The sequence below is a fragment of the Syngnathus typhle genome, linkage group LG3 (genome assembly GCF_033458585.1).
Source record: "Syngnathus typhle isolate RoL2023-S1 ecotype Sweden linkage group LG3, RoL_Styp_1.0, whole genome shotgun sequence".
Classification (NCBI taxonomy): Eukaryota; Metazoa; Chordata; class Actinopteri; order Syngnathiformes; family Syngnathidae; genus Syngnathus; species Syngnathus typhle.
Window position 1 is genome coordinate 21,773,592 of NC_083740.1, and position 16,796 is coordinate 21,790,387.

Here is a 16,796-nt window from a genome sequence, read left to right on the forward strand (position 1 = left end):
TTGAGCGTGCCAAACAAGGAATTTGACTTCAGTAAAACACACCCTCTGTTCAACATTTAGGTGACTAACAACACTCAGGACATGTGAAAAATGGCAAAAACAGTGTAGACAAATTCAAAAAAGGTGTGAAGAGCAGGATGTTATTGCACAGTAATGACTCTGAGACTCTAAGAGTGGTGTGAGTTAATCAGAGCAACAGCCTGGGGGAAGAAGCTGTCTCTGTGTCTGCTGGTTTTGGCGTACCAAGCTACAACCATGACAAGGGAAATAACCACTGTTTAGTATCAAAGGGGACTTAATGCTACACGTATAATTTAATTTTTCACCTGGTCTGGTCTTGGTGCTGGTCAAAGACCTTGAGGGTCTCACTAGAGGAGTAAGACTTCTGGGTTGGAACACGTACTTCTTGGTGGCCAACAGCACAGTCTTCACTGTTCCCTGAAGAATAAAATATAGATAAAAGTAGAAGATAGATTTGTAATGTACAAGATGACGACTATTCGGTTGTTGCTGTAGTAGTTACATTCATACAAACGTAACACAGGCAGTGTTCCCTCTAAGCTGCGCAACTGCACAATTGCACACTGGTCGCGCAGTATTTGCGCACAAGAAACTCCATGCTGCGCACAAAATAAAATTCAGCATAAACTGATTGATTAATATCTAATGTTAGACGTAATCTATTCTAATTAAGTGGATGAATGATTTTCTTTCTGTGCCTTTTTGTGGTTCACTTACGCTACATATAGGTATGACACATATGTGTCCTGCCCATCCGTGTCGCGCAGATTAGCTAGCTAACAACAGTGCAGTGGAGTCAAGCGATGCAAATACTAAATTAGCTAATCATGGCGAAACGAATGAGCAGCGACACATCCACTCGCCAAGCCAAAATAAATAAGAGATGCGGCAATTCTTTTAAGATTGGATGGTTGTCGGAGTGTGTGCAACTACAAGAGGAAACGGTGAAACTGGGTGAGGTTTTCTCTTTTTTGAATGAGAAAGGTCTCCTCTGCAAAACATGCAGTGAAGCCAAAGTGGCGGGGGAGTTTACGTAGGGAAAAATATGGAAGAAATGGAAGTTGGACTACCACAAGGGTCACATTGAGCAGAAATGTTATTTGAAAGCTGTTTGAATTGTATAAAGACTCAAGATGGGACAGGGGATCGGTACATTATTGCGGGAGAGGGCAAAAGATTGACAGAAAAGGAACGAGCTGTCACACAAAACAAAATCCGACCCCGAGCTAGTTAAAGTTCTCACTGACAATACTTACTTACTTACTTACTTACTTACTTACTTACTTACTTACTTACTTACTTACTTACTTACTTACTTACTTACTTACTTACTTACTTACTTTATTTTTTTTTTTTTTTTTTTTTTATGTTTTATTTATTTATTTGTTTGTTTATTTAATAAAGTGTGCACAGGGAGCTTGTGTGTTTCCACAGACACTTGAAAATGTTGAGGGAACACTGAACACAGGTAACTGTTACTTATTTAAAAGTATTTTTTTTCCAATCATTTGCACACCCCAAGGAGTCCATTAGGGAAACCATGCCTAAGTGAACAAATTAATTAACAAATGTTGGCTATCTCACCAGGATATGCCCCCTCCTTGTCCTTGTGGGCCTTAGTGAGTGAGCAGTATAGACGTTGCTCTTTCACTTCCATAATGCTTCCACTGGTGTTGCTGGCAAACATTGAGGCATGCTGTGTAACAGCTTAGTTGACAGGAAGAAAGATAGGTAGAGAGAAAAAAGAAAGAGAGATTTAAAGGAAGAAAATGGATTACGGAAGATGGAGGGCAGATCTCCTCCTGTGAACATAGTACATGGAAAAAAAGATTTCATTATTAATGGTTTACAGAGAACTTTGCCTTATTTTAAACTATATTCATGGCTTACTGGAATTGTAACTGTTTGTTGACAGTGTACTGTATATAAATGTTAATATACAACTACACAACACAACTCAGGCTTTGATAATACAAATTTAGACTGTTGTATACAAAAATCCCTCACTACATCGCGGTTCTTTTATCGCGGCTTCAGTACATCGCAAATAAAAGATTCAAAATAAAAATTCTAAATTGAGAAATCGTGGCACGAAAGTTGCCCGCGCGCCAGTAGAAGGCAGGGAGTGCCCACACAATTGCAGTACGTATCCTTGGACCTTGTTATAAAAACGTTGTTATAATAATAATACTAACAATAATAAGAGTTCGAAAAACATATTTACAGTATTGTACCTTGTTATGAATTTGTTTTTATAATAATAAAAGAGTTCTAAAAACAGATTTACAGTATACACTTGTTCCTTGTTATAAAAAAGTTGTTATAAGAATAAAAGAGTTCTAAAAATATATTTACAGTACCGTAATTTTCGGACTATAAGTCGCGTTATTTTTTCAGTTAGGGTGGGGGGGCGACTTATACTCAGGAGCGATTTATATGCATATATATGGTTTCTTTCACTTTTTTGGGCATTTTATGGCTGGTGCGACTTATACTCCGGTGCGACTTATAGTCCGAAAATTACGGTATGTTTCCTTTTTATGTTACACACACACACACGCACTTGCACGTACACACACACACACACACATGTATCAAATTTATATTATTTATACATTTTTTCTGTATGTCATTTATACTATTAATACAGTATTTACATGTTTGAAACTATTATTTAATGTTCTAATGATAACATATGCACTTATATGGTTTAATATACATTTATTGATACACAAAAAATGTATGTACTTTCAAAATGAGAGGTTTTCACCTCTGCCGTGGTGCCGTGGTCTTGGAACCAATTATCCGCGATAAACGAGGGATGACTGTACATCATTTGAATTTTTTTCTCTTATGTGCCTGTGCCACGAGACGCTCTGCAAACAACTTCCCTCAGGCACACCCCTCTCATCACCGTAATGACTGTCACCTGTTCCCTCATGTTACCTACTATTTAAACCCTGCCCGTGTGTTGTTCATTGTCGGTGTCTACTGTTACTTTCAGATGCAGTTTTGCGCTAAAGCCACCCACAAACTTTCCCTTGGAATCCTTCCATTAAAATGAGTCGTCTCGCGTTTAAAAGAGAGTGGCCAATTTGACTCGACGTATGCGACGTGACGTTCAGCCACATAAACGTCAACATCAACCCGTCACAGATCGAGGTAAACGGATCAACACCTCGGATCTCGCCTAAGAATTGCCACAACAAATTTTACTCCAGACTATGACGCACTAGCAAACTTTAACAAAAAAGACAGCGGTGTCTACAAGCCTACTGGAACCTACAAAAGGATTATAAGGAAGGAACACAAGAACTTTGAGACTGCTCATATGTGTCAGAGAGATTCTGCTCTGACAACTGAGCTGAACTTTTATCTGTTAAGATTGTGCATGGCACAACAGAAAGTTAATGTTCCATGGCTTTTTTTTCTATGAAGAACCCAGAGAGAGTTATTTAGCTATTACCGTTTTTTTCCGTGTATAATGCGCAAAATTTAACTAATTTATTGTCCTAAAATCTGGGGTGCGCATTATACATGGGTACAAATTTTTTTAAGTTTTAATTTTTTTAATTATTATTATTTTTTGGTACAAAAATCATGGTACAACAAAACCAACAACAGGACTGACCGACAAAGACGTGGAACAAAAAGACAGGGTGACATTACCAAAGACAGGAACAGAAACCAAACAGAACATCATGACAGTAACACATGCAATGATCCGACGGTGAGAGAGGGGCAGACAGGACTAAAATACAAAACACGTTACATTGATTGAGGTGACACAGGAAGGGAGGGGCGACGCGAACAGAAACTATGGCAACCTAGACACATAGCAAAACTGGGGACGAGACATGACAAATCTCCCTCGAAATAAAACTTGAAATCACCTTTCTTCTTGTTTGTTGTCAATCGCGCATCGCATTCAGCCATCCTGCCCAACACACTTAGTCAGTAAAATTCATAATTGACGACACATCATTTGATGCGATGGTGCAATCCTTGATGGTGTGTTATTGTCAAATATTGTTTGGTTTTTAATCTCCATCGCGGACCGGACGTCATACGGAGGCAGTATGACTGCGCATGCGCACTATGGATCCGATGCGCAGAACGGATGCGCAAGACACGTCAGCTATATAAAGAGCGAGAGTTGTTTTCTTCCTATTAGTTTCAATTCACAGTTTAATTAGCAGTTCAATCAGCAAATAACAAAATGCGTATTACAGGTAATATTTTATTTCACAACACTTTGCCTTGTTTCTTTCGTCTCTGCTGTTCACTTCAAACACGCACCATACGAACGGAATGCTCTCGTATCAGACGCTTGCTCGATCACCTGCTCGTTTGCTGTCACAATGTACCCTACACAAATCCGAAACATTTGTTGCGGCTCCGAGTCACGACGAGGGACAAGTTTTGATTTCCGAGGGTATTTTTATTCCTCTTCAACTTCTCTCCCATACAGAGCCGCCTTTTTCACATGTCCGCACTGATAGCGGTGGTGCCTTTATGGGCAGTCGGAGAAATCAACGCCAACAAAAAAAATACATCCAGCCTAGTTAAGACCATACCAAAGACTATAAAAATGGGACCCATTGCCTCCCTGCGTGTGTGACGATCATTGGGACTTAAAAAAAAAAAAAAAAATTGGGTGCGTAATATACATGGGTACAGGCTTTTTTCCAGCATCACCATGCCATTTTTAGGGTGCGTATTATACATGGGGGCGCATTATACACGGAAAAAACGGTATTTATTTCCTGTTTTTTCTGTGAAGACCTCAGAGAGGGTTATTTAGTTATTATTTATTTCATTAATAGTGTTATTTGTTTCCTGCCTTTTTTCTGTAAAGAACTTGGAAAGGGTTATTAAATAACCGTTATTTGGTTATGTGTGGCTTTCTGGAAAACAATAAATTTTTTAAGCTCCCCTACGATCGTCACACTTTTTCTGTTACAAACTGACACCGGCCCCCCATTAGAGAAGGGAAAAGTTATGTGGCCCTCACAGGAAAAAGTTTGGGGACCCCTGGTATATAAGTAAGGAAGTAAGATGGCGGCGCGTGCACACGCAACGGCCTCTTTCTGTCCCGAACGGTGTTTTGTTTTGTCGTTTAATGTGCGTTTGTCCGACAGTTTTGTGTGTTCGTCTCGTCGTACTGGGTTGTGCTAAAAGTGCAGCGGGCTGGTTCTGCTCGACATCGGAGAAAGCGAGTTTTGTGGCGTTCTGGACTTTGAAGCGGGGACATTAAAGGTGCTTGGTCTGCTCCGTCCTGAAGCGTCGCCGGACTCGCCTGCTATTCCTCCTCCGGTTGGGAAGCGTCGGAAGCGATGTGCGAGGAGGCTGAAGAGGGGCGAGAGCGGGGGCGTCTGGGCCAGGCTGGCGGCCAACCCAGCTCGCCCGGCCGTGCCTTCCATTCTTCTGGGGAATGTTCGGTCGTTGGACATCAACATGGTTTGCTTTTGCCTGCTGAGATTTACGAACCGGACAGTGCGTAACTGTTGTGTGCTCGTGTTCACTGGGACTTGGTTGTCCGTCATCATTCCGGACTTTGCTGTGCATCTGGAACGGCTAGTGTGCTATAGGGCGGACCAGGCCATTGTACGAGGGGTAAAGTCGCGAGGAGGTGGGATGTGCGTCTACATCCGTGACGGAGGGTGCCGCGACTCTGTGGTGGTATGCGAGCACTGCTCGCCACTGGCGGAGTTTGTGATCTGTTGTGAGCTGTTAGGGTCCTGAACTCTCTCCCCCCTTCTTGCGTGGTGTCCTGTACTTTTGCGCTTTGTTCTGACTGTCTGCTGTGCGCTCTTGCTCCGTTTTGCTCCTCTTATTTACTGTGTTATTTGTTTATTTATTATTTATTCATCACTCTTGTTGTTCATTGTTTGTGCCTTCTTGTTTTTATTTTGCGTTGTTTACTTGTATGTTTATCGTGTACTGTGTCTCGTCACCGTGGGATAGGGGAAACGTAATTTCGTAATGTCTTGGCATGAAGGAATTGACAATAAAGCTGACTCTGATATATATATATATATATATATATACGCCAAAATACTGCGCAGAACCCTCAAGCTCCCAGGCCTCTGGTAGAGGACCCGAGCTTGGAGTGGGAGACCACTTTTTTCGTATATATACACAGTGGAGCCTCGGTTTTCGAACACAATCCGTTCCAGAAGGCTGTTCGAGAAGTGAATCGTTCAAATTCCAAATCATACTTTCCCATTAAAACAATGGAAAGCAAATTAATCCATTCCAAGTCAAAGAAACCCGCCTTTTTTAAGCATTTTTTCACTTGCGCTTTTTTGTCGAATCGCGCAACTGCAGCGCCCCGCATTATTGTGACAGAGCCGTCACTGAAATGTAGAAAATATTTTTAAAGTCCTGATGTACTTTCCAAAAATGTAAGTGGACATCAGTGCGCAGGGAGCTTAATTTTGTCTGATTGCGCAACTGCAGCGCACCGCCGAACGCGCAACCGTTGCCGGCACCGCGCTGGTTGCATTATTGTGACAGAGCCGTCACTGAAATGTAGAAAATATTTTTACAGCCCTAATGTACTTTTCAAAATTTAAGTGGACCTCAGTGCGCACTGCGCAGGGAGCTTAAACTACCGTGTTTTTCCATGCAAAATGCGCCCCTGTGCATAATACGCACCATACAAATGGCATGTAGATGCTGGAAAAAAGCCTGTACTTATGTATAATACGCACCCAAATTTTGACTCTTACTTAAATCCGTAAACGTAAAATTATTTCAGAAAAAAGATAATTTTTGGGAACAACCGGATGTTATTCTGCCGGTCAGTATCACTGCGCATGCGCTAGCAAACTCGATAGCGAAGAAATGTTTCGGATTTGTGTAGTGTACATTGTGACAGCAAACAAGCAGGTGATCGAGCAAGCGTCTGATACGAGAGGATTGTGTTCGTATGGAGCGTGTTTGAAGTGAACAGCAGAGAAGAAAGGAACAAGGCAAAATGTTGTGAAATAAAATATTACCTGTAATACGCATTTTGTTATTTGCTGATTTAAACTGGTAATTAAACTGTGAATTGAAATTAATAGGTAGAGAACTGAACTCTCGCTCTTTATATAGCTGACGTGTCTTGCGCATCCGTTCTGCGCATACTGTCATGGCGGCCTCCGTATGATATCCGGTCTGCGATGGAGATTAAAAAACAAACAATATTGCACAATAACACACCATCAAGGATTGCACCATCGCATCAAACAATGTGTCGTCAATTATGAATTTTACTGACTAAGTAAAATGGGCCGGATGGCTGAATGCAATGCGCGATTGACAACAAACAAGAAGAAGGGTGTGATTTCGAGGGAGATTTTCTTAAAGAATTGTTGTACCCATGCATAATGCGCACCCCAGATTTTAGGACAATAAGTTAGTTAAATTTCGCGCATTATGCATGGAAAAACACGGTAGTCCGATCGCGCAACCGGAGCGCGCCGGGCGCTCCGTGTCGCAATTGCTTTAGGGGCGTCTTTGTGTTTTAGGATGGCTTTACTGCTCCCACTTGCTTCCTTTGGAGGCATGATTAGAGTTGATGCGATCCTCAGAGTAACGAGAACGTAATAACAAACGGAGTCAGTTGGCATGCGGGTCCTCTCGGCTCATCTCGCGAGGTTCGACAACCAAATTTCGTCCGACATCCGGAGCAAAGAAATCTCGAATTTCTTGTTCGAATACTGATTTGTTCGAGAACCGGGACGTTCGAAAACCGAGGCTCCACTGTATATATATATATATACGTATATAATTTCTGATACAAATGTAAAAATATATATACACAAGTATTTTTTCAACATTATGTTTTCAGTTTTGTTGAAGAGCCAAATAAAGATTTAGATTTAAAAAAATCTGAATTTTCTGTCAATTTTTTGGGGGCTTCCAGCATTCCAGGGTCAACAGGCAAAAAACAACGCTCCTACAGAATCATCTTATCATCTTCAAATGTAGGTATGAGTATGGAAGAGTGTAGAACTGACACTAACAGAAGGAAACTTTATTCCTTCTTTGTCGTCTTCTTCTTATTGTCAATAATATTATTGGTGCCACGGTGACGCACTGGTTAGCATGTCCGCCTCACACTTCAGAGGGTGCGGGTCGATTCCACCTCCGACCCGCCCTGTGTGGAGTTTACATGTTCTCCCCGTCCATGCGTGGGTTTTCTCTGGGCACTCCGGTTTCCTCCCACATCCCCAAAACATGCATGGTAGGCTGATTGAGCACTCCAAATTGTCCATAGGTGTGAGTACGAGTGCGGATGGTTGTTCGTCTCCGTGTGCCCTGCGATTGGCTGGCAACCGGTTCAGGATGTCCCCCACCTACTGCCCAATTGTTGGAATGGGCTCCAGCATGCCCAAAACCCCCATGGGGACAAGTGGTACAGAAAATGAATGGATTGTTATTATTATTGTTATTATTATTATTAGTAGTAGTAGTAGTATTATTAGTATTATTATTATTATTAAAGAGCAAGAAACAAGATTACTACAGAAACATTTCATACAGACTTTCAAATGTCGGTACATCTTTGAATCTGAACCTTACTTCAAATTTTCTGTTGATCTCTTGACTATTCCAAAATGTTCTGAAATTTAACCATATTTTTCTATTTTCTTGAAATGGCTGTTACTAAATCTCTGTCCTCTTTCCCATACTCTTCCCAGATTCACAAGTGCAATCTACTTAATCTCTAACTCCTTTTCCCAATATCTAACACTCACCTAATCCCCTATCTCTCCTGTCAGATTAAAATGATAAAAGAATGACAGTTGGATGTAGGATATACTCCGTAAATGTCAAAACATCTTGCTTTCGTTTTTTTTCCGTGTATAATGCGCCCCCATGTATAATACGCACCCTAAAAATGGCATGCTGATGCTGGAAAAAAGCCTGTACCTATGTATAATACGCACCCAATTTTTATGAATTTTGTTTAATTTTTTATTTTTTATTTATTTATTTTTTTTAAGTCCCAATGATCGTCACACACGCAGGGAGGCAATGGGTCCCATTTTTATAGTCTTTGGTATGGTCTTAACTAGGCTGGATGTAATTTATTTTGTTGGCGTTGATTTCTCCGACTGCCCGTAAACGCACCACCGCGCTCCGTGCGCGCATGTGAAAAAGGCGTGCGGACGTGAAAAAGGCGGCTCTGTAGACGTTGAAGAGGAATTAAAAACACCCTTGGAAACAAAAACTTGCCCCTCATCGTGACTCGGAGCCGCAACAAATGTTTCGGATTTGTGTAGGGTACATTGTGAAAGCAAACGAGCAGGTGATCGAGCAAGCGTCTGATACGAGAGCATTCCGTTCGTATGGTGCGTGTTTGCGTGTCCGCGATGGAGATTTAAAAACAAACAATATTTGACAATAACACACCATAAAGGATTGCAGCATCGCATCAAACGATGTGTCATCAATTATGAATTTTACTGAGTAAGTGTGTTGGGCAGGATGGCTGAATGCGATGCGCGATTGACAACAAACAAGAAGAAAGGTGATTTCAAGTTTTATTTCGGGGGAGATTTGTCATGTCTCGTCCCCAGTTTTGCTATGTGTCTAGGTTGCCATAGTTTCTGTTCGCGTCACCCCTCTCTTCCTGTGTCACCTCAATCGATGTAAAGTGTTTTGTATTTAAGTCCTGTCTGCCCCTCGCTCACCGTCGGATCATTGCATGTGTTACTGTCATGATGTGGTTTCTGTTCCTGTCTTTGGTAATGTCACCCTGTCTTTTTGTCCCACGACTTTGTCGGTCAGTCCTGTTGTTGGTTTTGTTGTACTATGACTTTCTTTAAAAAAATAAAAAAAATAAAAAAATGTTGTACCCATGTATAATGCGCACCCCAGATTTTAGGACCATAAATTCGTTAAATTTTGCGCACTATACACGGGAAAAAACGGTATTATCATTCAAGTTACAAGACTGACACACCAATACCAAATCACGGTGCAGTCTGTGTCAGATGGAAAAGCACGGATTTGTGGTTGCATTAGAGAAATGTCAGTAAACCTCTCAATGTACTATCAAGATAGCACCCCTAAATGTACTTATAAAACAATGAAAACGCTTTTTCCACCTCCCAGTTAGCTGCTCCAATAGTTGCAATATGGCAAGATTATCTCTAATAAATCCTTGTCAACAAGTGATGGAAATTTATGTGAGTGGGCATCCGGTTTTGGATTTCTGGAGCCAGGACGATAAGTGAGGGTGAAGTCAAACCTTTCCAGGTATATACTTGGCGAGCATTCAATCTGCATGCGGAACGAAGGCCAAATAGATTTTCATGATCTGTCCATCCCACAAAGGGTAGTTCTCTCCCAATGCCTTCATTCCTTCAGTGCCAGGACCAAATCCCAAATGTCTTGGTTGCCCAGGTCATAATTTCTCTAGGCAGGGCTAAGGTGACGGAAATAAAAAGCACAAGCATGGAGTGTTTGGTCAGACAGGGTATGTTCAGAGAGCACTGCTCCAATGCCCAAGTTTGAGGCATTCACGTCAACATCACACTGGGTAGTGGGATCAGGATGAGAGATGGGAACAGAACAATGAAGTATCTTCAGTTGAATGACAGATGCCTCTGCTGCAGCTCACCAAACAAAAGGTACTATAACGGAACTCAACCAAGTCAGAGGTGTAGCTACTTTACTGTAATCACAAATGAATCAGCAATGAAAATTGGCCAAACCCCAAAAACAGATTCCACATTGAACCTAAGCAATCTAACAGTGGTTGTATGAAAGTCATACTTCTCATTTTTAAACAAAGACTCTGAAGCAGAAATCTCACATGTTGAACGTGTAACTCCAAAGTGTGAGAGAAAAAAAAAATTAATATCATGAGGATAGACAAAAGTAAATCCGTTCAGCATGTCTTAAAAAACGTCATTGATCAGAGCTTGAAAAACTTTCTTCGAAGAAGACATGGCGGTAACATATTGACAGGATTGAGGGGAAATGTAAAAAGGCTATTAATGTGATGAGGTGTTTAGCAGGATGAGAGTGGGGAGCAAGCTCTTCAGCACAGAAGCTTTTTATCAAGCTCTGATAAGATCTGTGATTGACTATGGGTGTGTGAGTTATGGGTCAGCAGCACCGTCATTGTTAAAAACACTGGATGTAATACAGGCCCAGGCTCTGAGGGTATGTTGTGGAGCTTTTAAAACTGCTCCAGTGGGTGTTTTACAGGTTAGGGTTAGGGTTAGGGTGAGACGACTTTGGACTTGGGAAGGAAACAAATCATGGTTAACTTCAGCTCTTAGTGAACTGTACCAGGCTGTCAGTGAACAAGAGACAGCGCACCCTGACGGTTTCACCATCTTCGCTGGGGATTTTAATCATGCTAACCTGAAGTCTGTTTTTCCGAGGCTTCACCAGCATGTTAATTTTCCTACGCGTGGCGACAGCTTCCTGGACTGGGTCTACTCTTCGCATAAAGGAGCTTTCAAAGCCGCCCCCCTCCCCCATCTTGGACTTTCTGACCATATCACTGTTATGCTTTTGCCCGCATACAGACAAATGGTGAGAGCGTCCAGGCCGGTTCGCAAGCAGGTACGGGTGTGGCCTGAGGGTGCATCTGATGCATTGCGTGACTGCTTTGGCTCTACTGACTGGGACATGTTTAGGAGGGCTGCCACTTGCGACGATCGGACAGACATTGAGGAGTATACTGACTCGGTTTCCTCCTACATCAGGAAGTGTATTGATGATGTGACTCTCTCAAAATCCATCGTCACTCGGGCTAACCGGAAGCCATGGCTGACAGGGGCTGTCTTCAGGCTGCTGAGGGCCAGGGACAAAGCCTTTAGAGCAGGGGATGAGGCTGGCTTGAGGACTGCGAGGGCCGACCTGTCCCGGGGCATCAAAGAAGCAAAGAGGGCGTTCTCGTGCAAAATTACCGCCCACTTCAAGGACAGCAGGGACGCACGGAGCCTTTGGCAGGGCATTCAGACCATCACGGATTACAAGCCCGCGCCGCAGAGCTGTGAAGGCGACGTCCGTCTGCTCAATGACCTCAACCGCTTCTTTGCTCGCTTCGACGCTCAGAACAGCACTTGCCCGCTGAAGGCCACTCCCCCTTCACACGAGCTGCCCCTGTGCCTCTCCGCCGACAGCGTGAGGAGGGCGCTTGCCGCCATCAACATCCGTAAGGCGGCGGGCCCTGACAACATCCCGGGTCGGGCGCTGAAGGACTGCGCTGGTGAGCTGATGGATGTCTTCACGGACATCTTTAACACTTCCCTGCAGCAGGCCATCGTCCCGTCGTGTTTCAAAGCTGCCACCATCGTACCTGTGCCGAAGAAACCCGCTCCGTCCTGCTTCAATGACTACCGCCCCGTGGCACTTACGCCCATCATCATGAAGTGCTTTGAGCGGCTTGTCATGGAGCACATCCGATCCGTTCTCCCCCCCACCATTGACCCCTTCCAGTTTGCGTACCGAGCCAAGCGGTCTTCTGAGGATGCCATCTGCTCTGCCCTCCACTCGGCCCTCACCCACCTGGAGAGGAGGGACTCGTATGTGAGATTGCTGTTTGTGGACTTCAGTTCTGCCTTCAACACCATTGTGCCACAACGCCTCATCAGCAAACTTGACGCGCTGGGCCTCAGTACCTACCTCTGCAACTGGCTACTGGACTTCCTCTGTCAGAGGCCACAGGTAGTACGTGTTGGCGACAAAATCTCCGCCAGCATCACGCTGAGCACGGGGGCCCCCCAAGGCTGCGTGCTCAGTCCGCTGCTCTTCACCCTCCTGACGCATGACTGCACTGCAACCTACAGCGACAACCGTATCGTGAAGTTTGCTGACGACACGACTCTGGTGGGTCTCATCACCAAAGGAGACGAGACTCAATACAGGCTGGAGGTTGACCTTCTGACCACGTGGTGCAGGGACAACAACCTCCTGCTGAACGTCGACAAGACCAAGGAGATTGTTGTGGACTTCCGGAAGGGTCACACCCAACACCTGCCGCTGACCATCGACGGTGCTGTGGTGGAGAGAGTGAGCAGCACCAAGTTCCTGGGGGTGCACATCAGTGAGGATCTCTCCTGGTCCACCAACACCGCATCACTGGCAAAGAAAGCCCAGCGCCGCCTGTACTTCCTGCGGAAACTCAGGCGAGCGAGCGCTCCTCCGGCCGTCATGACTGCATTTTACCGCGGCACCATTGAGAGCGTCCTCTCCAGCTGTATTGCTGTTTGGGGTGGCGGCTGCACTGACTACAACTTGAAGGCCCTGCAGCGCATAGTGAACACTGCTGGTAAGATTGCTGGTGCTTCGCTCCCCTCCTTGAAGGACATTTACACCTCCCATCTCACCCGCAAGGCGACCACGATTGTGAGTGATGCGAGTCACCCCGCTCACTCTTTGTTCGAGCTTCTGCCCTCTGGGAAGAGGTACAGAAGCCTGCGCTCCCGCACCACCAGACTCTCAAACAGCTTCATACTCAAGGCTGTTAGGATCCTGAACTCGCTCCCCCGTTCTGCGTAGCGTCCTGTACTTTTACTGTCTGAACTGTCTGAATGCACACTGGCTCTTATTATTTATTATTTATTATTACTCTTATTATTTATTGTTTGCCTTTTTGTTTATGATGTTTTTTACTTATGCGCTATGCTTGCTGGCTCCGTTTTGCTCCTCTTATTTATTGTGTTATCTGTTTATTTATTATTTATTCATCACTCTTACTATTGATTGTTTGAATTTTTGCCTTCTTGTTTTTATATTGTGTCGCGTACATGTATGTCTATCGTGTTATGTGTCTCGTCACCGTGGGATAGAGAAAAACGTAATTTCGGTCTCTTTGTGTGTTGTGACATGTGGAGAGATTGACAATAAAGCTGACTTTGACTTTGACTTTGACTTCTGGATTCATCTGAAGAGCCATGGATTGTCTCATCCTGCGAAGCGTGTGAACAATGATTGCTGGGAGTATGGGAAGAATCAGAAAAATCATTTTGGGAGAATTAGAAACGAATTAGCTAAAGATTGTCAAGTCCATGATATGCGGATTTTGGCAGCCTTGGCTTTCCCAGAGATTCATCTTTGGTTGTTGGTACCTCCCACTGTAGATTACTTTAGGCTAGACCAGGGGTGGGCAAACTTTTTGACTCGCGGGCCGAACTGGGTTCTAAATTTGGACCGGAGGGCGGAACCAGGAGCAGATGGACGTAGTGTTTGTGTGAATTAATATAAGCGACCTGTAAAGGTCATTGCATAAAAGATTTTGGCCTTTAGTAGGTAGTAAAGCATGGATATTCCAAACAAGTTTTTTGAAAACAAATGCATTTATTAACAGCATTAAAAAATAATAATAATAATTCACTAAAAAACTGCTATCAGTGATTCTCATAAAATACGAGACTGTTCTCCATCACTTCAGTGCCTGCAGGTCAGATTAATGAAAGATGTTTATCTTATGAGATCACAAACGGCAAACATTCTGACCAAATATATCATCTTGAAGAATCGGTGAACGCATACATCCAAATAAAGTAATCAAAACGGCAACACGGTGAGGGGTATCTGAAAATCAGAGCTGAGTTTTAACTCACAAACACCTGGTAACAGAGGTGAGGAAACGAGAAACACTTCCTTAAAGTAAGCCTTAATAACTTTACAGGTTAAGATTAGTCGCAAACAGGTGGTGCATCAATGTCCTTGAGCATCCTGCATTGTTTGAAAATGAGAATGGTCGCCAGTTTCAATCCCTGCTATGTGTACAAATTAGAGATGCACCGATCCGATATCTGGATCGGATATCGGGCCCGATATCAACAAAATAGATGGATCGGGTATCGGAAAATGCAGCCGATCTGTGAGCCGATCCTTAATCTATTAGGACGCGGGCTACGTCATACGTCAGCAGCACGTGTGCCGCATGCCACGAGAGTTTTCTAAACAAACACAAACATGGAGCGAACGCTCGCTTCTCTTCCCCGTGTTGCTAAGCGGACGTCAAACCCTGCGCGTTCGCTTCTCTTCGGGTTGCTAATGGGACGTCAAAGGCTGCGCGTTCGCTTCTCTCCCGAATGGGGGGGGGGAGGCTAATCGGATGTCAAACGCTGCGTGTTCGCTTCTCTTCCGGGGGGGGGGTGTTAATGGGACGTTAAACGCTTTGTGTGGCGGGCTCCATCTAGTGTGGAAACTGAGAAGCTGAGCTCAAGCTTCTTGTGCGGGCCATATTCAATTATGTTTTCAGAATTTGCTGCGGGCCAATAAAAACTGGACCGTTAGTTTGGACACCCCTAATTTAGAGCAAAGAACTGTGTAGTCTGCCTGATGCCATTGCCTTTGGTCTTTTCTGTTCCACATGTAGAGTTATGTAGCTTGTTAAGTCAACCATAATATCGGATCGGTATCGGGTATCGACCGATACGCAAAGCCACGGCATCGGTATCGGTATCGAAACTGAAAAAGTCGGATCGGTGCATCTCTAGTACAAATCATATTCAAAATGCCTCCCTTTCATTTTCAGTGGGAACAGTGTTGTTGGTCTCCCTTTTTTGCTAGTGCGTCATAGTCTGGAGTAAAATTTGTTGTGGCAATTAGCCGCTAGACCTAAAGAAAAAGGATAAAAGTAATGTGGATCTTGTTGCAGCCTTTGATTATTACTCAGAGCAGAAGTACTCGGATTGTGTTCGTATTATTACAGATGGAACCAAAGAACCAGTTTCGGGATTAACAGGTTTTGGTGTGGCAATTCTAGCACAGAAAATAGGTATGAAGTGACGAATGTCGGCTGGATTAGATAAAGTGGAGATGGTAGCTATTTTGGATGCATTAAAATGGGCAGAGCGGATAAACCAGGGCAAGGTGTTAGGATTCTGCTTCAGTATTGTCCAGCATTCAGTCCTTTTATCCAGTACTGAGGGACCCAAGGCCGCTCAAAAGGAGGTGAAGAGGGAGCTGAGAGCAGTTAAAGGCAGCTAAAGGAGGAAACTAGAGGGAGGGCTGGTGGCCCACAGCTCTAAGGAGGTGTGGAAGGGCTTTAAGAAGATCACGGGTCTGAAGCAGCCACATACGGTGGTGGAGGGGACCCGAGAGCAGCAGATGACCTGAACTGCTTTTTTAACAGGTTTGACCAACCTGTCCCCTGTCTCTAAGACTGAGGAAAGTTCCACAGCTCTGGAAGACCTCATGCATCGTCCCGGCGCCATAAAATGGACGGCCCAGCGCTCCAAACGACTACAGACCGGTTGCCCTAACATCTCAGGTCATGAAGATCTTGGAGAGGCTGGTGCTGCAACATCTTAAACCCAGGTGAAGGATTATCTGGACCCCCGGCAGTTTGCATATCAAGAGAATGTGGGGGTGGAAGATGCCGTCATCTACATGCTACACAGGGCCTACACACACCTGGAGAAGCCACGGAGCATGGTGAGGATCGTGTTCTTCGACTTCTCCAGCGCATTCAATACCATCAAGCCATCACTACTGGCAGACAAACTGCCGATGGGTGTAGAAGACTCCCTGACAGCCTGGATCCACAACTACCTGACAGACAGACGACAGTACGTTAGACTGCAGGGCTGTCTGAGGTGATGGTATATAACACTGGTGTCCTCCAAGGAACCGTCCTGGCACTATTTCTCTTCACCGTCTACACCTCCGACTTCCAATTCAGCTCACACCAGTGCCACCTGCAGAAGTTCTCTGATGACTCCTCTATTGTGGGCTATATCACAGACGACAGGGAGGCGGAGTACAAGGCCATGGTGGAGAACTTTGTGAAGTGGTGCGACACC

General features: G+C 44.2%; 1 protein-coding gene across 7 annotated transcripts in view; it reads right to left on the reverse strand.

Moving 5' to 3' along the window:
• The window catches only part of LOC133152007 (teneurin-3-like), a 490,458-nt gene that overhangs the window by 422,631 nt on the left and 51,031 nt on the right, over positions 1-16,796 (reverse strand). For all 7 annotated transcript variants that reach the window (XM_061275473.1, XM_061275476.1, XM_061275475.1 and 4 more), the window contains exons 2-3: positions 1,606-1,823; positions 327-438 (exon numbers count right to left, since the gene is read on the reverse strand). In XM_061275473.1, the coding sequence (XP_061131457.1) occupies positions 327-438; positions 1,606-1,708 (215 nt within the window). In that variant the 5' untranslated portion in view covers positions 1,709-1,823. The remainder of the gene's footprint in view (positions 1-326; positions 439-1,605; positions 1,824-16,796) is intronic.